This window comes from Drosophila ananassae, chromosome 3L (assembly GCF_017639315.1).
Source record: "Drosophila ananassae strain 14024-0371.13 chromosome 3L, ASM1763931v2, whole genome shotgun sequence".
NCBI classification, from domain to species: domain Eukaryota; kingdom Metazoa; phylum Arthropoda; class Insecta; order Diptera; family Drosophilidae; genus Drosophila; species Drosophila ananassae.
This window is the reverse complement of record NC_057929.1, coordinates 5030459-5057076: the sequence shown is the minus strand read 5'-3', so window position 1 is coordinate 5057076 and position 26618 is coordinate 5030459. Positions and strand designations below refer to the sequence as shown.

The window sequence follows — 26618 nt, the reverse complement described above, 5'->3', positions numbered from 1 at the left end:
GTTTCTGGTAGCGGTTGCAAATCACTTCTTCCAACAGTTGCAGGCAGCGTCCGTCTGACAGGATTTTAAATGAATTCCTTAAATGATTTCAATGCAGCCAGCATCCTCCTCCGGCATTCCGTGCACTTTGCCGTAATTAACCGCAGCTGGCAGACGGCCTTCCCCTTCTTCTTTTTCCGAAAGTTTTCATAGTTTCATCCATCCGCCCCCCAGTTACGGTCTTTGTTGCGTTATTTGCGAAAGACCGAGTGGGTGGATCGTTCCACCAGGCCAGGTACGAGTAGTAACCTCTGGCACTTCACTTTCGCTCCGTCACTCCACCTGCGTTTCAACGAACTCATTTTGCATCTGTAATTAATTCACTTTGTGCAATTTATGCTCGTCCAGTTGGCAAATCACTCCCCGTGGCCCCAAAGGCAAATCTCTGTCCGGCTGTTCGGACAACCTCATTTGTCTTCCTGACAGTCGGTCTTTTCTTCCACCCACCCAGGACTCAGGACATGCCATCACCACGGTCAAGTCCTGCTTGCTTTGCGGTTTCAGCCCAGTTAATAGTGAAATATTTAATGACAATTACAAACACAACTGGCAAACACGGAATGTGGACTTTACTTAGTGTGCGGCAACTGAAAGCCTGACAAATGATTTACCTTGCTCTCCGTGTTCCCGGTGAGGAACTTCAGCTCCGACTCGGTGCCATTCAGGATGATTGAGATGTTCTGCTCGGCTTCGTCGCATTCTGGAACAAGATTGAATCATATTTGATACTCAAGGATATACAAGGCTTAATTGATTTTAATTTCAAAGGAAATAGTAAACTTTACAGAGTCTACATATTATGGTTTACCAATAAGCAACTAAACCCAAGAACCTAAACCAATTTACATATCATAAATTAAACTCGTATGGCTGGATTATCTGTAGACAAAAATATTTTAAATGAGAAATGGAGGTACTCGTTTTCCTGATTACAAAAAGGTATGCTTCTCCATGATCGGATGTAAATTGGCTGAGATATGGCTACCGGAAGGGGACGAAACCGGAAACCATGAGAATCTCAGAATTTTATAGGGGAGCCCCTTGAAAAAAATTTAAAAATTTTAAAACGGTTTTAAGACTAAAATTTAAATGAGAAATGGCGGTACTCGCTTTCCTGATAACAAAATGGTATGCTTCTCCATGATCGGATGTAAATTGGCTGAGATATGGCTACCAGAGAGGGGCAAAACATGGAAGTATGCTAAACTCACTATTTCATGAGGGATTTCATTGTATTTTTTGGACTTCATAATAAATCATTAATAAAAAAGCTTCCAACTTACCGGGTCCATCGTAGGCATTGATGCAGTCCGAGGTGCGGAATTGTGAAACCAGAGCCTGCTTGCCTACGCCTGCCGATCCGAGCATCTCGACACGGAAGAACTCCACCGGTGGCTGATGGGTCTCCTGGGCATTGGCGTTCCCGAATCCGAATCCGTTGCTGCTGCTGCCGCCGTTGTAGCCGGATCCGAGGCCCAGGCTGCTGCCGCCGCCCACGCCCCCGCCGAGGCCACCCACTCCGCTGCGGGGGTGCATGGGGCTGGAGGGGGCCAGACTGTTGCTGCGCGACCGTCGGCGTCGGAACGAGTCACCGCGATTAATGATACCTGAATGCCCACACAAAAAAGAAGGAAACATATGGCAGAGTATGAAGAAGGAATTCCAAAAAAACGTGGCAATTTTTTGCAGTTTGGTATTCCAAGTGCATGCCGGCTTTTGTTAGTCAACCTGCCACTGGCACACGGGGCGTATGTGCAACGTTGCGCATACGCCACGTAGCGCCGGCAGGAATTACAGTTTCCTGCCGCAAGGGCAACATCAACAATAGTTAATCTGTCTTTTGTGTCTCGCATCTGTGACTCCAGCCCACCATCCAGCCTGTTAGAAATTTTTGCCATTTTTCATTTTCAAATTTAAGCAGAGATTCCTGTCTATCTGACTTATTTAAATAAATGGAAAATATTTACAAAATAATGTACATACACTGCGCGTCATCAGATTAGCGCCCCCTGATCATTCTCGGGTAATGTCCAATATTATCCAAACTATCAAGGCTAAGCCATAAAACTTTTTTTTGACGATACTTTTAATAATATTCTTCAAAATAAGATAAGGTACATAATGATAAGTATAACAATAATATTTTATTTATTTGAAAAGAAAATGTATACCAAATATATGAATTTAATTTTGATTCATCAGATTAGCGCCCCCTGCTTAAATTTAATGAATTTTCACTTAATGCTTAACAACTAGTAGTGTTTTATGCTTAATCTTATTATTTACTTATTTTTTAATCAAATTAATAATGGGTGGTCCCGCCCCCATTTTCCAGGACCTCACAGATCCTGCTAGGAAGTGACTCGTACAATTTCTCAATGTATTGTAATGATATGGAAGACCAAGCTTCTTTAATCCCGTCGATGAGCTCCAATTTTGTACTATACTGCTTTCCAGACTCGTAAACTTTTCTCGAGAGCCATCCCCACACGTTCTCTATTATATTTAAGTCCGGAGAGTACGGCGGCCACGCCAGGACATCAACGTTTTGGCCCTGTATCCACGATTTTACAGATCGGGCAGTGTGGATTGGAGCGTTGTCGTGTTGAAAACGCCATTTAAGATTTCCAAAACAATTTTGGAAATGTGGGAAAGCCGTTTTTAAAAGATTATTATACGCCATGGCGTTCATTTTCGGGGTGAGAAATTGTAACTCATAGGTGCCATAATAGGATATGGCTCCCCATACCATTACGCCACCTACCCGGCTATGTAAACGATCTAAAATATGCTCTTCTTTACGCATGTCGTGGAAATAATAATTATAGCCGTCAGGGCCTTCTAAATTAAATTTCTTTTCATCGGAAAAGACTACAAAGCGCCACTCCTTCGACCATGTCATATGCGAACGAGCAAAATTTAGGCGCATTTCCTTTCGTAACTTATTTAGTTGTGGTTTTTTTTTTAGTTTTAGTCTTTTCAAGTGTTCTGCTTTTTTTATGACTCGTAATACCGTAGACTTGCTAGCTTCCACACCGCTTTTTTCTTTAATTTTTGTAGAAGAGTCGTGTGAATTAGACGCATGTCTAACTATAGACCGAATGTCTGCTTCGGAAATAACTCTGTTGTTACCGCCTTTCATATTTTTACCATAGCCTTGTTTATTTTTAAGAAAACTGGCTATAGTTTTTCTATGCCTTCCCATTTTTTCAGCAATTTTATGTAAAGATAAGCCACTTTCACTAAAGGTTTCGATCTTAGACTTTTCTTCTAAAGATAGGACAGTTCCTTTACCCATTTTGATTCTCAGTTTATAAACAATTATTCAATTAATCAGCACAAAAAATTTCACAACTGTACGTCAAAAATTACGCGAGATAACTAAATTTGAATTTACAGGCGCTAATCTGATGACGCAAAATCAGTGCAAGCTTTTGCAGAGAAAGTAAAACAAAAGAAGAAAAAATAGATAACGGATTCTCTCACCTAACGGTATTTCTGTCAGAAAGCGACAATTTGTGCATTTTAAAAGCAACAACAAAAATTTTGAAGTTGCGTGCAATAGAAACAGAGATAGATGCAATAAAGTAAAACCAAAAGGGGGGCGCTAATCTGATGACGCGCAGTGTATGCCACGAATATTTATCTGAAATGTCCGGGCCATAATGGAAGGTCTACAATAAATATATTATAATTGCAATTTATTTGGGACAAGGGGAAATGGTTACTTTAACCCTGGTCTTGTTTCTGGAATTACTTGGGCGAATGCCAAAAATGCTAGACCATTTAAGGCTGTAATTAATAATTGTTGCCAGACAAATAAATAAATGATTTTGTTAATACTTTAATCCTGGCTGGGGTAGCTGAACGCAATGGGTTGGATTATTTATGCAATATTCACATAATTTAATAACCTTTCCTGAGGCACAACGAGTTGATTGACCAAACAAAATCCCAAATAAATCAGCCCAAAGATATAATCAGCCCATCTGCCTAGTGCCTACCCGGTCCGAATAGAAGGTATTACCCAACAATGGAACTACGCAGAGTCAAGAGCCTTTTTGAACAACCTGCCGCCGGCCGTTCTTGTCATTTATAAGTCCAGCCAAAGGCCAGAGGCGATGTATATATATATCTATATATTATTATATATATCAATCTGCAGTCTGGCAATGTCCGATTCGTTCTGTTCGGCTGTCAGTTTATGTAAGTGTAGTATGTTGTGTACATTTTAAATGTCATAAATAGATTTATGGCCTGCCCTATTGCATTCAGCCGTCGCGCGAAATATACGAGAGTCTATATATTCTATATAAATAGATCTTGGTACATCATAGATTTTTCGTTTCGATATTCGCCAAGCGTTAGCATTCGCCCGTTTCTCATCTGCGGTCATTAATTTCTGCAAATTGATTTAATTGCCAAAACGGTTCTAAACATTTACATTTCTAGCCCAGGGGGAGCAGTGTTTCATCATTGGAAAGCAATAAACCCATTTTGGGTGGCCAAACCCTGTTCCTCCGATATACAAAATATATATATATATATTAAAATTTTCCTTTTTTTTGGGGGGATTACGAGGCCAGTGCGTGTGGGAAACAATTCATTTGAAAAGGTGCAAACGGTCGGGCAATAAAAATCGCCAGCCAGTTTACTTTCCGTTCAAATATTTGTGCAATGTTCAATGTTCATATTTATTTTTAGCCAACTCTCGTCTATAATTGAAACTGACTAATCGGTGGAGTAATTTTCACAAATCCTCCCATTCCCTGCCAGCTTCAGCATTTCTTTTTGGTGGCTTCCACTCTTATTCATCAAATCAAACAAATGTTTTCCCTTCACTTGTCTTTGATGTTGGTTTAGCACTCTCTCGGATCTTTTCACATTTTTCACCCAAAAAGATTTTCTTTTGCGCCAGGCCAGTCCGGGCCGGGCCAGGCCGGCATTATGTTTGTTTGATTAAGGAATAACTGTTTGAGCAAATAAATTGAAAATTTTATTCGCTGATTGATTTAAAGTACGGCGAGTGTGGCGAGATGCTTTGCATATGCTGGGAAATGAAAAACTTTTCGCGATATGATTAACCGCCTCCAAGGTTGTATGGGTTTTTTGCTTTGTTTACGTTTAATCAGTTCGTTTTTTCAAAAATACAAATCAAACTCGAGGCAAAAAAAACAGTATTTGTATCAACAGTGCGTTTTGTTAACAAAAAAATTGCTTTTTATTGGTAATTAAGGGATGGTTATTTTGTATTTAATTATTGTAGAAGGCTGCTTATGTGGGTGACGATGTGGGTGATTGTAGATAAAGATTCAGTGACGAATGTCATGCTATTCTCAACATAACAGATGCCAAGATTGATGATGAAAGCAAGCTATATATAAAAATGAAAAATAATGAAGGATTAAACGTATTTTTATTACCAAACTCCCAAAGAGTAAACTATATTTTGTTAAGACCATAAGCCTATATTTGATATTCCAATCATCTGGTTGGGCTAATCTCTTTTTTGGAATTGGAAACAAGCACACATGCAAATATTTTATTGACTGGCTGGTCATTCAATTATGGATCGATTTATGGCCACAGGACTATCAGGCATCCGTGCGCTTTTGTGTTTGCTCCTGCAGGCGGCCAATTTATATATATATTGGCGAAAATTTCATTCATGGTGCTTCATTGGCTGCCATCGATGACTGACACTCGCTGGGGCGTTTCAATTAATCACACACACTCCCCCACTCATCCTCCTCCCAGAACTCTGCTCGAATCAATGTCGACCTGTCAGTTTTTCGCCCACAACCTCGTTTTAAATTTTTCGTGCCACTCGTGCCAACCGTAAACATAATTGATGGACGGCTTCTGGTCCCTTTTTGCGGGCTTATACCGAAGCATCTTGGCCGAATTAAGTTTAATTAAATGGCGGCACATGACTTGGCCAAGACGAAGACATAACCACAGAACAAAGCTGCCACATCCGAGATGCCGCAACTACATGGCATTCTGCTTGTATTTGAAAGCAATTTAGTTGAGCAAACACAGACACTTCATTGAATTTTAATATGCAGTGCGTTGGAGAACGTGTCCCTGTCGGGTGCTCATCCTGGGCCAAAGGATGAGCAGAAAAAAACAGACACTAACCCAGGGACAGGCCTTGATACTCTTTGATGTCACAGGCACTTGTGCAAAAATGGCACAGACAGCAGATTCGGGCTACATGGGATACCTGTCCGTTGCAAAGTTACTTCCAGTCATAGATATAGCCAGGTATAGTACATATTTGTAGCTGAAATGGGGGAGTTTGTGGAAAATGTACCTGGCTCCACCTTCTTCATGACTAAGTTATGACACCTCTTGCTGCTAATACTCCGACTTGTCGTCTACTTTCTGTCATGTCTGTTCAAGTGCTCCGTGTTCCCAGTTCCGTACTCCACTACGGGTGGGCTTAAACACGTACTTATGTACAGGCGGCTGACATGCAAACTGAATCAGGAATGGGTCCTGGACTCCTTACTGCTAGCTCTGATCATTGGTATAAGTAAGTAATTGAGGATAAAGTAAAAACACTTTCCTTTAAGAGTGCTGATTGCTAAGATATTGATCTTTAAATCTTCAATTTAATTAATAAAGATTAGTCTTTCAACGGCAGTGGATGAACTTTAAAATGCCTTTTTCTAAACCTTTCATTAAATACTATATCCTATAACTTGTCCTTAAATTTAATAATTGAAATAGAAACTTTACAAGTCCTCTGTTTGCAAGTTACAAGATATAATCGGATAAATGCTAAACTTTCAACTAACCGCCTTACACAACTGACCCACACTGTACCACAGGGCTGGCATACAGGGCGTATGTGTAACAATAACGTGACACAAATGTAGAATATAAAGGGAAGCAACAAAAAAAGAACGCACACATAATGGGAAAACTTCACGGGGCTATGTGGTTATTTGAGTGTGTTTGCATAAATATATGGATATAGTGTGGATGCGGATGTGGATGTGGATGTGGATACTAGTGCGAGTGCGAATGCGAATGCGAATGCGGATACGGATGGGTATTCATATTCTATGCAGAGTGGCATTTAGTGCCACTGATATCTCCTTAACATCTTTGTGTAACAGCCTTTTAAGATTTCAATAAGGATTTCTGCATGTTGCGTGTCCGTGCCCCGGGACGAAACTATAATTTTATGCCTTCTGGTGTATCGTGTATCCCTGCTCCTGTTCCCTATCCCACTCCCACTCCTATCATTGTGTCCTGACAATCCGTGTCCTGGCCTCCGTGCCCGCATTGTTAATCCCAGTCATCTGGCCCTCGGGTCCTTTGTTGACTTTCAATTTTGAAATTAATAAATGGTCCGCCGGGATCTTTGTTACTGGGCTTGGGATTGGGATGGATATTCCTCCTCAAGTCAAGCCGTGTCAAGTCTAAACTCACCTCCTTTGGAGGCGCTGAAAGTGCGCAGTCGGTCCACATCCTCGTCGTCATCGTTGACTCGAAGATGATGCATGTTCATGGTGGGCACGTCCAGGAAGGCGTTCGATTTTCTATGTCCTGTTGAAAGAAAATTAATTATAAATATTTAACTTTTATAGATACTTAGCATAAATTTTTAGATTAATTCTCTTAAAATCATACTACATTATACGCAAATCCATTGAAAGTCCCTACTCAGTTGGTTGCATTATTGATTCAGTATTTTGTCCTTCAGTTGGCCGGCTGACAGTGGCCAGAGGCATTGTTACGTGGCTTCTGGCTAAAAGCGAGTTAACTGGGTCAATGGTTAAGTTCGATGAACGCCCAACGGCAGCATCATCGTTAATTGAATCAACATTATTGGAGAGGACTACCGCATAGTACTCGCAGTGGTTGAATGCAAAAAAATAAAACTACTGACTACTGCCATCTGCTGGAATCGGGCCAGCTTTGTTTCTGTTTCAACACCTCCCATTAAAGCCCGTTGGTGCGAGGCGTCCTGGTGTTTTGGCCACTAAAGTATTTACGGTCAATTTTACATCGCCACTGCTCTCGTGCGGCGAGCAATTTGGCTGAGAGCTTAGTTTATGCCACATAAAAGATCAGGCTCAGCACTTGGCTAATTTGTTGCCGTTGTTTCACAGTTTTATGGCTCAAACGAGCCATTACATGGCCCTGCAACTGCCACTAACTTGTGAACAGTGGTGTTTCCCAAAAACAAAAAGTAGGGCAACAAATTGTTCCAACATTTGTGTCTAAACGGAGATCTAAGGAACTTTAAATTTATGTGTTGATTTTTCTAAAAAGATACTTGGTATAATACCTTTCATTGCTTTCATTGCCAAATAAATTGTTTAAAATAAAAGATTCATAGTTGCATGAAAACTATCCATTTGTCTGATGGTAGAATAAGTTTATGTTGCCGGAAGGCAACTGCCAACAATTGTATATTTTATTTGAAAAATTATACACAACAAATACATTCAATAAAGTTTAAGTCTCTGATACCTGATACTCTCAGATTTAAAGCCAGAACATACATCTCCCAAATGAAAGTCCTTTACTTCTTGGGACTTTATTGCATTTTTTTTTATTTTTCTCCCAGATTTATCTTGTTATTTTCATAAGCTTCAGGTTTATATCCTTACCGTGTGGCTGGGGTCTCCTCTGGGACAACTTGCGCCTCTGCGGAGGCGTCTCCGTTTCGCTCAGACGTGGCTCGCTGGTGCAGTAGGAGCGTGTTTCCTGGAGCGTGTGCTGCTGCTGTTGCTGCTGCTGCTGCGCCTTGGTGCGCTGTCGAACCTGAAGAGAACCCAAAAAGGACTCGCATTAGTGGAAGAAGTAGACTATTCATTGGCTGACGACAGTTTAACCCATGCCCAGTCATCTGTCATGGCAATCACTTTGATTTATGGACTGCCGCAGGATCTGTCCTTGCCAATTGAGTGAGAAATTAAATTGCATTTCTCGCTTGTAGAGCAATCAAGCCGCCACACAAATCAAATTGCATTTGTTTGTCCTTTGGATGCTAGGGGGGGGGGAGGAGGTAACAAAAATAAAACAACAACCCAGCCCAGTCCACCGCCGCCTCATTGCCAATGCCATAATTTATCGGCCGAGTTGGCACTTGCCACCGGAATCCTGGCCCTTTGCCTGCCACACACCGCCCCTCCCAGTAGATCGCAGGCACCTCGAGGGATTTCCGTATAAATGTCAAGGTTAAACGGCTCTCTGGGCTGTGGGCTCCGAGCTCTGGGCTCTTGGCCACTCGAACTGCAATCAGCACCGCCGCTTGTCTCAACCGCCACAAAAGTTTTCCAGCTCACGTCCACGTCCTAGTCCACGTCCAGCCAATGGCACTGGTGTCCCAAATCCTTCAAGCCATGTCCAAGTGCCTGTCAAGTTGACTGGTACCCGGGTTTTGCCACAGATCGTCAAGGAGAAGGACGAAAGGACACAAAAGGACGCCAGGACGAAAGGAGCGGAAACCAGCTGACGACGGTTGTGGCGATGCCTTTGGGGGAAAAACTAATTTCAGCACCTGTCCCGGCGATGTAAGCTCCTTGTTCAGTTTCTTTGGTCCAGTGTGTGGGCGGTATTTATAGCCGCATGCAAAACGTCAAACTTTGTTAGCCACTTCCGTTTTCCTTGGCCCAAAAACAGAGGCGTTTCAAGCTGTTCATTTTTAAGAGGGGGGCCTAGAATACAATTACCCCTTAATGATATATTTTTCCACTAAAACATGTATCATAATACTATAAAAATTCCTAGAATCGGAGACCCCCTTAAAAGCCACGCTACTGCCTCCATATCATCGCTGGCTCATCGCTGGAAAGCGGCACGCCGGAAGCGTTTTCTACGTGGCGTTGGCTGTCAAGTGGCCATGGATTTGGGCCACTATGGGTGTGGACCACCAAAGGGCCAGCAAGCTGGTAAAGCCACCAAATCCGGCCGGACATAAAAAGCGGAGATGGGAAGGGGGCTCAAGATGGAAGGGGGAAGTGGGAAGTGGCGACTGAGCCATTAGGCGAGCTGTCAGTGTAAACGCTTCTTGTTTATTTAGTGGCCTCTCTTTTTCGCTTTTTACGGTCCTTCAAATACACCCACACACATAGACTCAAACATGTATGTATATATGTATGTATATATATGTATATACATGTACATGTGTGAGTGCATTTATCCTGGAACTTCATGGGCTCTCGTGACCAGTAATTGCTCTTCTTTCTTGGCCAAATGTTTGCATGGTCTACTTTACGGGCTTAATCAAATATTACGGCTGGACACTCGTATATTCGTTCACCCGTACCTCCGTCGGATGCAGTGACTACGAAGTGGGATGGATGGACGGTCTCTCTCGCCTCTACGCTACGGAAATTAATTGCTTCCTGGCTTTAGTTCATTGACCACCACGGGATGTGCTCCGGGACCTGGCACCGCGGTCTGTCCCCGGCCAAAGTCTTCAATTTGTACCCGCTTAATCCCCAATTAGTCCTTTGGGTCCTGCGCTGATAATTTATTTTCTTAATGTTCCCCGATTAACTTGGTCGCCAGAAACAGTGATGTAACAATGAAGGTTTCAGACATCAGTATATTTCATCAGTCAGCGAACAGTCAACCCGAATAGTATGCTCCTTTTAATTCTATTTTTGCATACAAATTTTATTTGCATGAGAACTATAAATACAAATACGAGTGTTGTGCATACAAGTCTATTTAAAATACATATTTTATGATACTATAAAATAGGGCACTTGAAGAAAAGAGTAATAACATATGTTAGGACTTTATTGTAATTTTCAAAACTATCTGCCTAGAAAAGACATCCAATGAAAGGAAACTTATCTAGAAATTCTATCTACAATTTAGAATATTAGAATACATATTAGAATCTTTTCTAATTCTTCTATTTTATCTGTGGTCTATTTTATATTAAAATAATATTTGATGCAGTTTTTTCACAGTGCACTTTTTGGCCTAAAGTTTCATCTCGGAAAATGTAAAATATTTTTGGTTATTTGTGGCTGCTGCCTGTCTGGGCCTAGCTATTTGTTGGTTTTGTCAACTATTTGCACAGAATACGCCCCAACTTTGGCTCATAGAATTCTAAACAATACGAAAATAGCATTACAATGTACTTCTATGTATGTCTTGTCGGGATATTTTTGCTTTTCCAACTGCCGAGTAGGTATGTCTGGCTGCTTTCAACGCGATTTCATTGCTCCCCTGGCTGTTGTTCGGCTTCTCATTAAACTTTTGCGTCTGCGGATGAAAAGTAAGTGCCTGCGACTTATCGACATCGACATCAACAGCGTACAGTGAGCACTCAAAGTTTATTTCTTAGCTCCTGTCGATTGTACCGCCCTCGTGTCTTCCCTCCGCTGGTTCATAAACAAAAGTCATTTCGCTGTTGCCTTGGTTTTTTTTGCTGTAGCTGTGAACTCATTACGGAACCTTCCGCCTCCCCCGTATAGCCACGCCCCCTTTTTTTTTAGAAGGGGAACCATGTGTGCCGCTGACTTGGAAACTTTTTCTATATAAATTACCAGCTCGGGGCGCATCGAAAACGATGCGACATTTTTAGCACGATGCCGGCGAGTAGGATGCGTTGCACGGAGCTTGGTGGCTTTTTGTTGCCTCGTTTGCTTACTAATAACGTCCTCGCCTCGTCCTCATCCTCATCCTCGTCCTTGCCATCATCACCATCAGAAAAAAAAGGGGGAGATCAGCCAGGAGCTGCTACACGGCAGCAGCAGGACTCCATCAGGACACCCAGACCGAATCAGATACGCAACGTATGCTGCCACGTGGCTGCTGGGCTGGTGGGCGGCTTTTGTCTGGCGGCCACCCATAAAAAATTGAATTTGGCCACGTTATAACTCAATTCACACATGGAGCTGGCTGACAGGAATCAGTAAGCCCGGAGTTCTGCAAGACTTTTAACTTCCCCGACAGCCAGAAGAGTGGGAGAAGGCTAGACATGAGTGTCAACCAAAAATGTACTATACTACAGAACTGCAGGAATCTACGAATTTAAAAATACATATTTTAAGGTATTGATTTTAAAGCCAGCTTTTTAATATTTTCTCTTATTTAATTTTTTCAGTAAACAGTTGTAGCTTTTTATTTCAAAATCTCCCTTGAAATTCTTGTAAAATTCTATCATGGCAGACACTGAGATACAATTCGACAAGCAGGACCTTTGCATTTTTCACCTTATCTGGGCACAATGACGGGCAAAGTGGACTTACTGGCAGAATTGCCACAACTGCTGCATATAATGGCGAGTCACAGCATCATTTCCAGGAGCACCGTCACGGAGAGTATGGCCAAGTTCGCCTTGAATAAGCTGGCCGTTTCCGATGCGCATGAGAAGACGGTGATACGACTCCTCCTATCCATTGAGGAGAAGTTCCGAGAGTACTTCGACACCTACAAGAAGGAGGTGGAACTGCAGCGGATCGCTGCCGAGACTCTGTCCCATCTCATCCAGCGCTATATGATCGCCACCCAGGTGGACACGAGTTGCACGCGCCCTCAGATCTACGAGATCGAAACGGAGGATGCGATTGTGAACAAATACCATATGCACTACCAGGTAAGATCTACACCGACTGTTAGCCCTAAGAATAATGTCATTTTTTAAGATTCATAATAGGTAATAGATGGTTCCAATAAAAGCCAAAAATGGGCCGTTCAGGCACTGAGGCCCTTTGTCCTGGCCTTTCGTCGGGAGTGCGCCAAGATCAACATGGATGAGGACACTCCTTTTGTTATGGGCGATGCCTTTCACAAGCCTATTAAGTTTTTCATTGATCTGGTGGATGAGATATTTGACTATTTTTACAGTGCCTACTTGCAACTGGATTGTGGCGCCCGGCTATTGGATCCTATGGACATTAAGAGCATGGAACAGTACAAGATATTGCTGGCCCCGAACGAGGATTTTGAAGAATACTTCATGCATAACATGAGCTTCTGCAAGTGCCTCAGAATACCGCCCAAGTGTATCGAGAAGAAGGTGGACGATTGCCAGCCGAAGAAGGATGTGCGGGACCACTACATGAACGTGGCCAAGAAGTCGAGGTGTGCCCGTCGGGTGGCCAAAATGGCGGGCCAATTGCCGGAGTCCACTCCGGTTGTCGCGAAACCGGTCGAGTCGATGGTGTTCAGCAGTGTGGTCAGCGATATGAGGCTACGAAACGATATCGTGGGCAACTCCAAAACGTCATTGCCCAATGCTGGGGAGTCCGCTTTCCGGCAGATCCACGAACGCTACGTCTCCGACCAGCTACGACGGGCACTCAGTCTTTCCAACTACAGGTTAATTGCGGACTAGGCCTTCGAATACTACTTGTTGATCTAATTCTTTTGGTTTTCCCACAAATCTCAACCAAGTGACATTAAATTGTAAAATCGTTGATGGAAGAGTGTTTGATTTTTCCTTTTCGATTCACGTTGAAGTGCTTTTCCTTGATGGCTCTTCAGGTTTCGATAAGATGCGTTTTCCAGCCAAGAGCACTTCATTATGTGAGAGTCTTAGAGTCAAAGTTTCAATTCAATTTAGTCGAGTGTTTAACTGTAGGGCTATTGAAATCTGTTATTCAAGGTAATGATATAATAGGTCAACAAAGCAACCCTTGCACTTTTTTTAAATTTCCAACTTTGACAGCTTTTTCAGAGGACTGCTCTGAGCTTTGAGATTTTCGTATAAATAGAGGCCTCTCGGTCAGTCCCAGTCATTCAGTATCAGACATTCGAGTCGGCAACATCTCGTTGTTTTCTTTTTTCTATTCATTTTTATTTTTTATTTTATTTTATTAATTATTTTGTTAAAGGAAAGAATACCTTGCCTACAACTCGTGCTCGAGTTCTTCTCGATCAGACATGGTATTTTTGTTCTCTTCTTTTCTTATTTTTTTCTTATATTTTATTTTTTTTTACGTTTTCTGAGAAACTAATCCTGTCATGATCTCTTCAAGTCCTCCCGGAGCTCCGGAAAACTTTTTTTGTTATCTGCTTATCCATCGTGGTCTCAATTCATCAAATCATCAATTTTTAAAATTGAAACCATTTATTTTCTGTTTTTATATTATTTTTCTTTCAATTAATAAAAAGTGTCTATGGAAGTAGTCTTTTGTAGGTTATTATTTTTATTTTTTTCATCTCTCATAGTAGACCAAGTCTCTGTTCCAGGAATATTTTAATTATTATTTTTTTGGTAATATATTTTCATCAGCTTAAGAATCATGGTGTCTTCAGTGGGCCACGGTCTCTACGACGGTGGGATATCTAGCTTTTATATTTGATGGCTCCTTTTTTATTATATTCTTTTATTTCTATTAGAATTATTCTATAGTATTGTCACTATTTTTATATATTTTTTATAAAATTTAATTTTTATTCTGGGTTTTCGTCGTGCAGAGTCCAAGTCTCCATTCCAAGAATATTCATTCTGATAATATTTATTTTATTTTAAATGTTTTATTTTAATTCTTTTAAACTAAGAATAACATAGTTCCTAATAGGAACTTCCTATAGGCAGGACTTGTATGTAACAACCTATAGTTTTATTGCCTTACCATCTATACCTTTAATTATTTCCATACGAGTGAAACTAAACTCCTTTAAGTCTCCTGTTTAAATGATTTCGCCTCTTCCAATAAATATTCAAACTAATATAGCAATTGACGTTGCTGTTTATTCTATATTTAATTCGAATGGAAAACGTGCATGTAACGAACACTATAAATAAAAACTCGCTGAGAAAGCGGCACAATAAGTAAAATATGCAAAGTGACAGGCGAAAGGCAAAAGCTGCTAAAATTATATCGCATGACTGCACCCACTGCGTATACGTAACAAGCATTACGCATACGACCCGTAATCCGAGCAACTATGGTCTACTTACCGATCGGGCACCGGAGGTGATGCGAGCGCTTTGGGAGCGGGTGGCCGGTCGGCGGCGACGGTAGCCGGGCGTTCCGCCCTCGGGCGTGGCACTGCCAGAGGCGCCCGGCATACTGTGGATGACCGTTTCGATGCTGGCCCCCGTGGCGCAGATGGAGGCGCTTCTGGTCTTCTTCTGCATTCGATGATGCATCGGTGAGATGTCGTCCACCATGGTGGTTGACGTTCTGTTATCCTTTGGGAAATTTCGGGTAACTTGGTCCTCTCAACTCCTCTCCTCTTGTCTTATATTTTTTTTTGTGCAAAAATTGAACTTTTTTTTTTGGCCAAGTCTAGAGTTTTCTAATTTTGTGCATCAAGCTGTTCGTGCTGTGGTTCTAGTGGCTCTATTTGGCAGCTTTCTTGGTTTCTTGCATAATTCATAATCTGAGCTTTGAGGAGGATGTTGTGTGATTTTGTTAACTTTTCTACTGTTTTTTGTTTGTGGGTGCTCTGCAAATAAATTGTGAAAAAAGCAAACAAAGAACAAATGCAAATGAAATATATGCTATATGCTATTTTTTTTTTTTGCTAAAAACAAAATTACAAATTTCTCAAATAATTCAAATCGGTTGGGTGCGGCGGCGTGACCAATATTTTTACAGAAATAACCCAAAAACAAAGAATATATGTATATTTCTCTACCGAAAAATAGAAGAAAGCTACGGCGAGCTACAGGATTGTATTTGTAACAACATGCAACATAATTTGCTGTGTGATTTTTCATTTCACTTTTTTTTGTTTTTTCTTTTCACATTTTGCCAGTGGGGCCATTAAACATAAAATTCCCCAACACACCGCCAACATCTCACTTTGAGTTTTATTTTTGGACGTGCCTCGCGCGTCTCTCTTGGAAACTGGGTCAACCTGCCATAAGAATTCCCATTCGGATTGGGGATTTGGATTTGAATTTGGATATAATAGTGGACAATCCCAGACTGACAGCGACAAATTGCACGAAACAAGACGGAAACCCCAAAAATTGTGGCCAGATTTGATTTGAATTGGATTACATAAAGAAATTTATTTCGTATTTCATAATTCACTTAACCCGTGCCCCTTTTGTTTACATCGATTGTTGCTTATGATCGCCAAGTGCCGCTCGACCACCAGATCTCCCTCCGGCATCTAAAAATATATATTTTCGTTCGTTCTCCAGTCCTTGCATCACCACGAGTTTGATCTCAAAAGAACGAATATTTCAGCATCATGGTGTAAATAAACGGATGATGGGAAGGCTTTGATAAATATAAACACTTTCTGTTTAAGTTTGAGAGCAAAGTTAACCAAACAAGACATTAATTGATCCTATCTAGCGGTTGCAATTCAATCCCCAGGTTGGCCTCAAGCCACGCCAACGAAAATTGCGGTTTTCCAAGCCGTTGGTAAGGATGGGAAGACCGAAGAGACCTCCGCCAGCGGGCCAATCAAAATGTTTTTGTAATCCATTTAGGCTGCCAACGGCTCACTACTTAGGGACACTTCATTAGTGTGTCCCCGCCCTGTCATCGCTAAGCTACATAATCGAATTATCCTTTCATCCGCTATTGCACTTAAGTGCATCATGAGACACTTTCTTCCACTCTTTCAGGATAAAAAAACTTGATGAACTTGCTGTATTCTGGAGAGCTCTTAAAGCATCCTACTGAGTAATTAACTCGAGCGACTGATTAAAACATAAATAATTAAAACTTTAAGGATCGCAGGATCCAGCACCCTTTTTCCATTTTAATTATTTTTTTTTTGTGTGTTGTGGAGAACAAAGGAATCGGGCCAAGTCCCTCTTGAGAGTAAATAATGCAAAAGTCACGAACAAGAAAAAAAAGGTGGGAAGGGGCCAAGAATAAATACATAAACTTGAAAATGTTTTACGTGGCAGCAGCATATGCGACAGCTGCTTAAAATCTGAAGGAGTTAAGTCAACTTGGCCCGAAATAACCACCCATCCACCCACCATTTCTTGGCTTAAACATATTTAAAGGGCTGAGCAAACTTTCCCTGCGACTTTCCGCTTGATTTGCCAGCGAGAATCCAGCGATGCATTACTAGGACCCTCCACAAAAAAAAAGGATAATGAAAGGGAGAAAAGGAAAAGGGTATCCGGTAGCGTTTTCAGAAATGATTTCAGCTGCTGACCCATTCAGTCGTGCATGAAACTCCAGGCCACATGATGATGATGATTACGAAGTCGTCAAGTCGTCGTCCTGGCCGGATCCTTTGTTAGCAGCTATTCACCCAGTTTCGTCCTGGAGGAAGGAATCAAGACAACTTGCTGTTGCCTCGCCTTGTTTGCATTCAATTGATGCCGCAGGGTGCTGTTTCTAAAAGTCCCCGGGTGCGTATACAACGATGTGTGTCCTCCTAATTGGCCACAGGAATACACAAACACACAGATACCCACTGATATAACGATACAGGTCCTACAGCATTCCAGCCTTTAAAGCTCCTGGCTCATAGCAGTTGGCTATTAATTTTCATTTTTATGTTCATAGGCATTACCCGGAATTCTGGGCCCATATTAGTGGTAGGGTCATTCGGCTTTATGGCCCCGATATGAGGGACCAACCTTATCGGGTGGCCTGTTGCTTGTTATTAACATAAATTCGACGCCAACTCGAATATTTTGGCATCCATTTTTGTTGTTATCATTTATTTATATACATTTTTTTTTGCCTGCCAGCGCGGCTAATCAGACAGATGATGACAGCTGTGCTCGGTTTCAGGCAACTTAAGCTATCGCCCCAAAAACAAATGCGGCCAAAAATTCCGCCGCTGGGAAAAAAAATCCCCGATAAATTGTCAACTGATACGCGATATATGTGGTTCGATTTGTTCTGAATGGGACCCGACTGTGGGGGCTTTATATGGCCTGACACCTGAATGGCCAAAAAAAAAAAAGTTGAACCAATCAAGTTCAGAGTTTCCGAAACTGAAACCGAAATTGATTTAAATGGAAAGCTTCTTTAGTTGTAGATTTCTGAACATTTGTTTGCCATTCTTTAAAGATATAATAAGTTAAAATAATTATCTTTTATTTATTAAGAAACAATATCCACAAGAAGCACTAAAGCTCATTAAATTCTTCCGAAGACCTGCCAGAAAATGAAGTTAAAACCCGGATTTTAAAGAGACATCCCCAGGCCTATTAATACTTCTTGTATTAGATATTTTCCTGTCGGAAAACATTAAGTTCTGTCCTCTTTAATGGCGACCCTGGAGCACCCCCACCTCTCCATTGTGCACGAGGAGTCTGTGTTCCCCGGCCTGGCATTTCGCTTCCTTCAACGACATGGCCAAGTCCTTGTCGCCCTGGTCTGTGCGGGTCCGTGTCCATGTTGTTATCCGTGTGGCAGTTTGTGTCGTTGTCAGTGAATGTTCGCAGCGTTTGTTTAATGTTTCCCTTTGAGTCTCATCTCGTTGGCCATTTGTTTATTTTCAGGGCCAACAGGCATTCAGAGACATGCACTAGTCGAGAGAAGCAGACACACACCTGTTGCTGTTAAATTAATTCGAAAGGGTCACAGGTTCTTCCAAGGATCGGGGTCAGATGCCATCGATTTTAGATGGTTAGAAAAATGCTGGTATCTATAATTGTGTTTCGGCCTGTATGGAAGAGACTTTTTTTTGTTTATTTTGGGATAGCCCCTCCAGCTTCATCCATTTCCGAAGTCCAAATGCCCTAACATGGCAGTGGCAATCAGTGAATAGTGAAATAGTGAACTCGTGAAGTTAGTAATTTATAATGGAATAATGGCATTCTAGGGATTAATAGTCCCTTCGGAACATTATTTCAATTCTATGCGTGTTAATATTTTTTCAAATTTTCAAAAGGGGTATTCCCTACGGCCTGAGAAGAAATGTTGATAAGAAAGCATTTTCGATGTGGCTATTGCTTTTTTTTGAACTCAACTTCAGTTGCTAAGATCAGGTTGGAATATATGGTTCGTGCTTATAATGGCTTGGTCGAAGGTCCTCCTTGTAAGCCTGTCGATGTTAGTTCTGTGCTGGGGCAAGGAATCGTCCTGTCGCATTTGGACCGATAATGGACATGTGCTTATAGCTGGTCAACCAGTATTTTGCCAGTGCAATAGTTCCGTCACAACCAGTGACAATATAATATTTATAGTGAAAAATTTTATACACAAGCCGCTTGTTGAAATTGTTGAAAAATTTACTGTAAAGATGACTCTACCACTCCAGTTTTATGGTGCCGTCATTATGTTTTGCCAACTTGCGGAAGAGATTATAGATGAGTCGGACGACGATCCCACAGGCACAAATATATTTGAAGTAATCCCAATATTTCATGTGATGCTCTTCGAATGCCGATCGTACCCAAAGGAAGAGTTTGGAAACTGCACCTTCTCTCGAGAAGGTCCTTCGATATTGCAGGAAATGAAATACTTCTTGAGCGGGAATGGATTACCCAAAGTTCGATGTGCGGAATTGTCAAAGGACAAAGTAGAGTGCAAAAATATTCCCATAAACCAGAACATTACATCAAACCATTTCCAGATTGAGATGGAAGTAATGGGGTACAGCCAAATTAAAGACATGACCCTAAACCTAACTGAAATCGTGGTTCCGAATTGGGAATTTATAAAAGTAAAATTTGAATTTTTATATCCATTGAATAGTATTTGCATTTGGATTTCATCACAATATGAAGGTCTATTCTGCCGATGGAATCAGTCTTGGAATCCTAAAAAATACATGGAACAGATTATAATTTTTGACGAAGCACATAAGTTTATGATGTGCATTCCCGGAGAGATTATTGGCTATAAAAAGTTTGAGAATCGAGTTTCTTGTCGATTGGGATTAGATGAACTACGCTGGTCGGAGGAATACATTTTCAATTGCAGGACTAGACCCACTCTACCTGCAAAGCCCCCAAAGATTTTACCAAATGGATTCTTTTACGACGCGGATCAAGAGCAGCTCTACATTTTCTGGCTTCACCTGAAAGAGAGGGATTGGAACGGACCTGACTTCGGATACGCAGCACAATCAACTGATGGGTAATTATGACCTGCAGATGATTTTCGGTTAGTAAATGAGTGATTTTTTGACAGAAAAACTGCCACAATAGTTGGGAATACCACGGCTTTATTTCGCAACTGGCAGGCGTCACTCCCGGCCACCATTCATATTTGGAGTGAAAACTCAGAGGGTCGTTCGGTTAATAGTAGCAGCTTGAACCTGAGTAGTCTAAAGAATATAAGGCGCCAACAACCCAGGAATCTTCACTATAATGACGATGAACAGATCCTTACATGGGATGCTCCCTCTGATAGGAAAAATCTTGTCGGGTACACCGTTTACTGGTGCACCGCCTCTATAAATATTTCGAAGATCTGCGATGAAGAGGTCGAGCTAAGGATGCAGGCACTTAGCCTCTCGCAGCTTCAGTTTCCGTTTTCGAAGTCCATGAACTTCTCCAACATGGCAGTGGCGGCCAGGTATAGTGACAAGATCGGAGGTGGGATGCGGTGGGAGGGTTACAAATGGAACATTAATAAAAACCTCCGGGCTGAGGCCCCGGGAGCTGGAATAAGTTACTATGCAGCTCCCATCGGCGTCTCAATCCTAATAGTTTTGATTATTTTCTTTTACCGAAAGTACCGTGGATGTCGTGATATCAATGTGATTCTTTGTGAGGGTTTGTGGCGAGACTTCAGTACAAATCTCGACACTGCCTCCACTGCCCCCACTGCCCTTGATCCAGTCGTGTTTCCTGGAAGCGTTTCGCCGGAAAAGGTAATGGATGTCAACCGACTGGTGCCTCCGACAGCTGAAATAGAAAACGAATCACCAGAGGATGGTTCAGGACAAAACCCAGATACAAAGGACACGTTGGCAGCCATAGACTCATACAGTCATGTAAAGATTTCGGATTTTTGAAGCTTTTTAAGAAAATATTTCAGGATTATCTAATAAAATTTTCGCGAAACACGATTTTAAAATAGAGCTTAGAGCAATTGGAAGCATTGTTAATCTATTTAATAAAAATTTGCTAAAGTGGATCATAATATGTGCATCTCGTTGGCCATTTGTTTGACTTCTCACCAAGTAGGCCCATAAAGAGGCATACAGCAGTTGAGAATAGGAGGCGCACACCTGTTGCTGTGAAGCTAAGCTGAATAGGTCACCCGGCGGCCCAGGTTGTCACCAAGGTCAGGGCCAGATGCCATCATTTTTACACCCTTCCTCATTATTAAAGTTGATTTGTATGATTAAACGTCGGAAAGAGAGAATACACAGAAAGAAAATGTTAATAAATATTATTATTCGTCATTTTTGTTCTCTGCACTGCTCGTCAGATTTCATCTTGGCTTGAGCATAGCTCCATCATTATTATGTTCATCTAGCAGCTACAATCCCTGCAGCTTGTCATCGCAAATGAACTGAATAAGAACAAAAAACTTTTTATTGCGCATACGCCACGTTGTCGCTGGCTGCCAGCCCGCCTGCCTGCCTGCCTGACTGCCCTGACTGCCTGCTTGGCTTCTCTGGCTCTAATGGGACAACATTTTATGTAGCAAATATGAAATTAGCTCGGCGAGCTATTTCATTTTGCTCTCTACTCGGCGGAGGAAAACAAATTTGAATGATTAAATAAATTATCTTGCATTTTGGATCCGACTGTGGGGACCTTAGCGTGCAAAGAATTTTTATGGTTGAGAGAAAAACAGAAAATATTTTAAAAGTCATGATGAAATTACTTCCACGAAGAGGAGATCATCAACCTAAAGATATACATATATTTTATTTGTTTTTAGTTGACCAATCACTTGACACTAGCCGCGGATTTTCCATCTTTTTGACATAAATTTATGTTCTCGAATACATATACCCCCTCCTATAGATATCTTGCCATTGACTTTCTTGCCTAATGCTCAATAAATCGATAAGGACTCTAAATATGTGTTATATATAAACAAGGATTGCAGCAGCAAATAAAAGGCAATCGGAGGGAGAATGAGGAGAATCTGTTCAGAAATGTATTTTTCTCGAAAGATTTTCCAAATCGTTGGACGGAATCGGGCTCAAGGGCAGATTATGGCGCTTAATGTTCTATCACTGTTGGGCCCAATCTTGTTGGTCTCTCCCTCACATCCACATCCACAGCCAAACACACACACACTCATACACACTCACGCACACATATATATATAGACCAAAACGATGTCTGTTTAGTTTAAACTTCACGTCCTTTACGGTGATTATGACACATGTGCGGGGGTGGCTGTGTGTGTAAGAGGGTGTTCTTATTCCACCTTTGGCTGCTGAAGCTGTTTACTTCAAGTGGTACTCTTCGGGGGCCTCGCAATTGCCTGTTATTCTCAATTTAGATTCAAATCAAGCCCAGGCCCAGATGTTTACACAAAAATTCACTTCATTTAGTTTGTGACAGGATAAATAAGGACCTGCTCGCTTTGATGTATTCCGGTGGTATGTGCTTGCGTGTGTGTATCATAATTAACTATCGTGGAATGTCTCTTGGTATCTGTTGAATGGCAATTTGGCCGGAAAATAAATTTACGAAATTTACGAGGATTTTCTTTAGTCCCATTCCCTAATTGGCCACTTTCAGTTCAAATGCTTTGTTCGAATTTATTTGAGGGGGAATTGGGTTTTCACAGCTTATTCCTTCGTGGAATTCCATTGTGTCCTTTGTTTTTTGAAAAAAAAAAAACCGGAAAACAGGACTTCTACATCTTTAAGATTGCTTTATAAAATTGAAATTAAATGGGCCACAATATTAAACCAATTATCCTTCCCTGGAAGCATTCCACTTCCTCTTACTGTGTCCTTCCATCTGATTCTTTTTTAATGCCATTCGGGTTGTCAGGACATCTCTGACCCGGACAGCTGCAATTATTTCCCCTCCGGCAGAGATCAATGGTGTGAGAGGATACCTAATACCAAATGCAAGAAAAAACATTTTGGATAAAAAGTTGAGACAGTGAGGAGGGAATTTATTCGCATTTGAACTGCTTTTTGTTTGTTGTTTGCTTGCCTGAATTGGCTTGGCTTGGATTTTTATTTTTGGTTGCTCCAAGCATTCGAAGTGTGTGCATAAATATTTTTGTTAGTTGTGTCTGCCTGGGGGCGGCCCCACATCAGCCACTCCATCCACTCAACTCCACTTTGCTTCCCAATTGTCACTGCCAGAGGAACTAGTCACGTTTTCCTTGCTCAACTTAAATGGGAGTTTCCCTCTACAAGGCTACACTGAGAAAATAAATCTATAGATAACAGAAGATCTGATAATGAACTTTGTCAGTAGTAGTATACCCCCTTTTTCTTTAAGTGCCGTAAGAGAGACACGGGGCCGCCTGTCATGTTCAACTCGACCCCGGGCGGACAATGAGTCCTAACAGCAATGACAAGGGGGTGACAACGTTTTTGGGGGGGGTTAAGTGCCAGGACATCGGGGACAGGCGGAGGTGGCCTAAAGGAAACACACAATGCCGCGACCTGGCCAAAAAAAAAAAAGAACTACAAACCCGGCTCAACCTTCTGACATATGCGAGCCACATGGCCACGGGTATTTGGCTCCGGTGTTCCTGGATGCCAGGTTGCCAGGTGCAGGTGGAAAAAGGATGCTTTGTCTCCGCACTGAGTGCTTCGTGTGCCAGAGAGTGCAGCTTTTAATTGAATTTGGAAATTCGGGACCGAGCCCAGAGGTCAGAGGCCAGAGTCCAATCTGGCCAATCCACTTGGCCTAGGAGCAGGCAACGAATTTGGTTATGACCCGGTGGAGGAGTCCTTCACTTAACAATTAGTGGTGCCCGTCGGTATAGCTACTCTTCCCCCAAACTCTAATGGAATTAGTTGATAATTTGATTTCCCATAAAAGCAATCCCCAGTCTTTCAAGGGGCATTCATACATACATACATGTATGTGTGTGTATTTGGATGGGCGGCAACAAAGAGGCGTGGCCAGGATGTCGCGTGCCATCGAAGCCATCGGGCATTTTAGTTTAATTGGCTTGAAGCGAACTGCAGGAGAAGCTAGAAGCAACACCCACATCCTACATCCTATATCCTATAGTTCGTTGGGAAATCAGTGAATTGAAATCCAAATGCCGCACTGCAGTTACATTTATTTGTTCCTCCCCCCGGCCCCCCGTGGGAGGGCATTGTGGTTGAGCAAGGATGCCGTGTCAGTGTGTGTGTGTGTCCTGTTTAGGCTTGGAATCTCCGGGGAATTGGCCGGGCGATTTGTATCGCTAATGATTCCCGGCAATGACTGTCTCCCGGCCCTTTGTTCTGGCCAGTTTTTTGCTTATTTTTCTGATTGCAAGTGAACCGCAATTTAATGTTATCTGATTGCCTCACTATATGCGGCTATTTCGCCAATATAATCTATTTCGTTTCTATTAAGATTAATGGTTAGATAGTGTTATTAGCCAGAAGCTCCAAAAAAAAGGAGTACGAGTTCACTAAACTTTAGAACAAAGGCTTTTTTTTTAATTCAATAAATGATATCCTTTAGGACATCCCTCCCTTTTAGATTCTCACATTTCTTGAAATTTATTTCCACCATTTAAAGGACTTCTTTGTCCCGAAGGAGTTTTTATAGCACGCTTATCGGGGACATTGTCGGGGACGAGCTGCTCTACCCATGACTTTTGATTAAATTGTATTTTATTTTATATGTTCTTGTATTCCCGGGTGCAATTCGTAAACCATTTATCTTTTGTTACACTGCCCCGAATTGATTGTTATTTGGCAATTTCCCATTGTGTGTGTTTTTCGGCACCACCGCACTGCGAATGCTTTATGGCACCCTGAAGAATTCGCTGCCAAAATAATCCATTTCCGAAAAGGAGGCCATTCTAAAGGCGGTCGGTCCATAAACTTACGGAGCCTGCCACTGAATATTTTATGCACAGCCTGTCCCACCAGGCGTATGAGTGATTTTTGCTTCTTTTTTTTTTACGATTTCAGCGATTATCCTGTTTCTACCAAAAAAAAAAAAAAGAAGGGAAAACGGTGGTTAAGAAAGGACTAAGGACTAAAATAAACAAATGGAAATGAAAATGGAAAAAGGGCCAAAGCACACGACACTTTCCCCGGCTTAAAGCCATGACAACTATTGCGGTGGAACTACTCCTTTTTTTGGGGCTTATTGTTGCCTTTTTGTAGTGGTTTCATATCTATTTGGGTCACGATACTGCAATTAGGCATTTAATTAATCAAAACAAACCTGTTTCTTTCGGCTTTCGGCACCTAGCGGCGAAACGGCGGGCGGTCAACCATCGAAAAAATGAGTTATTTTTGTTCCAAAAACTCCGTATTTGATCGATAAGTTGTACAAAAAATCAAGAACTATTCTATTATATTGTGCACTTGTTCACTTTTCATTATTTTTGGATTATTTTTAGAATATTTATGCACAGAAATTTCGCTTCAAATAATTCGTTATTGAAGATTAACGAGAAACATTTGTTTCCACAAGTGGGCGACTAGTCGTTTATTTTTTTATTTTATTCGAGATTGTGCTTTTGGGTTTTCCAAACGCGAATATTTCCAACAAAAAAACGAAAAACGAAACCGCTTTGGCCACTTTTCCGAATTTTCCGCTTTTCCGCTTTTCACATCCGATCCGTGCCAGCGCCTTCGAGTGTTTGAAGCGATTCGGGTTTTTGGCTCGGTTCGGTATTTACAGTTTTGGCTTTCAATAGTGACGTCACAGAAAAGCTCCACCACGTCATCAAGAGCTTTTCTCAGTCTCTCTCTATCTCTCTCTCTGCGATTTCCCCTCCATTCCGACTTGTTTGTATTTTTTCTTTACGACTTGGCTTTGTTTATCTTCAGCTGTCGCTGCTGACTTTGTTTTGTGTGCTCCGTTTCAATGGGCCAGAAGGATACTGGGTGTGGGCCGAAAGGACCGCAAGTCGCTTGGAGGATTCCAACGTTTTCATTTATTTTATTTAGTTTTTTTTTTTCCTTTGTTTTGCTTCTGATTCTGTTTCAGTTTTTCTCTCTGATTGTTTTTATGTTTCGGCCATGTTTATTGCGCCTTTTTCCCGTTGGCTCCTTTATGAGCCAAATCGCTGACAGCCCAGCAATATTTAGAATTTGTGACGAGCATTATTTGGCATTTTATGAATGTGTCGATGTGCTCGGGGCTTGGGGGTTTTACCCATTGCTCATGCTGCTGCATTTTTGAAAGTATAATATGGCGATATTATCACTTGCGAAAAATCTATAAGATGTAGGAATTAATAGTACGTTCAACTAAAATGTTTCTAATTAAAATCCCATCTCAACGTTTGAAGGAAAAAATAATGCTCAGCGTGGTGGCATGATGGGCATACGTGTTATATGAGTAATGTGTAAAGAATAGTCTAAAGTTTTAAAACACATTTATTAGAACAGGAGCAAATCTAAAACATTTTGGATATAATAAAATATCCAAATAATAGATATAGTCTTATTTATGAAACAATTCTGTATATTTTCAATTTTTTCCAAGGGGTTCCCCTGTAAAATGCTGAGATTTCCATGGTTTCCGGTTTCGACCTCTTCCGGTAGCCATATCTCAGCCAATTTGCATCCGATCAAGGAGAAGCGTACCATTTTGTAATCGGGGAAGAAAGTAACTCCATTTCCCATTTAAATTTTTGGCTAGA

The 26618-nt window shown here is 41.5% G+C and overlaps 2 protein-coding genes across 5 annotated transcripts in view; one reads left to right on the top strand and one right to left on the bottom strand.

The window, feature by feature from the left end:
- The window catches only part of LOC6495653 (GTP-binding protein RAD), a 29859-nt gene extending 4223 nt beyond the window's left edge, over positions 1-25636 (bottom strand). For 2 of the 3 annotated variants that reach the window (XM_014907930.3, XM_001959274.4), the window contains exons 1-6: positions 25190-25636; positions 14933-15423; positions 8670-8823; positions 7483-7599; positions 1323-1646; positions 651-739 (exon numbers count right to left, since the gene is read on the bottom strand). In XM_014907930.3, the coding sequence (XP_014763416.1) occupies positions 651-739; positions 1323-1646; positions 7483-7599; positions 8670-8823; positions 14933-15145 (897 nt within the window). In that variant the 5' untranslated portion in view covers positions 15146-15423; positions 25190-25636. The remainder of the gene's footprint in view (positions 1-650; positions 740-1322; positions 1647-7482; positions 7600-8669; positions 8824-14932; positions 15424-25189) is intronic. The other variant, XM_032450084.2, reaches the window with a different exon arrangement.
- Positions 12120-13442, top strand: LOC6494969. 2 transcript variants are annotated; one of them, XM_001959272.4, is made up of 2 exons: positions 12120-12619; positions 12680-13442. In XM_001959272.4, the coding sequence occupies exons 1-2, from the start codon at positions 12251-12253 to the stop codon at positions 13358-13360; spliced, it is 1050 nt and encodes a 349-aa protein (XP_001959308.1). In that variant the 5' UTR covers positions 12120-12250; the 3' UTR covers positions 13361-13442. The 2 variants fall into 2 exon arrangements, with proteins under 2 accessions (XP_001959308.1, XP_032305976.2); XM_032450085.2 differs by having other exon boundaries at positions 12487-12619; positions 12669-13442.
- Positions 25637-26618: the final 982 nt, after the last annotated feature.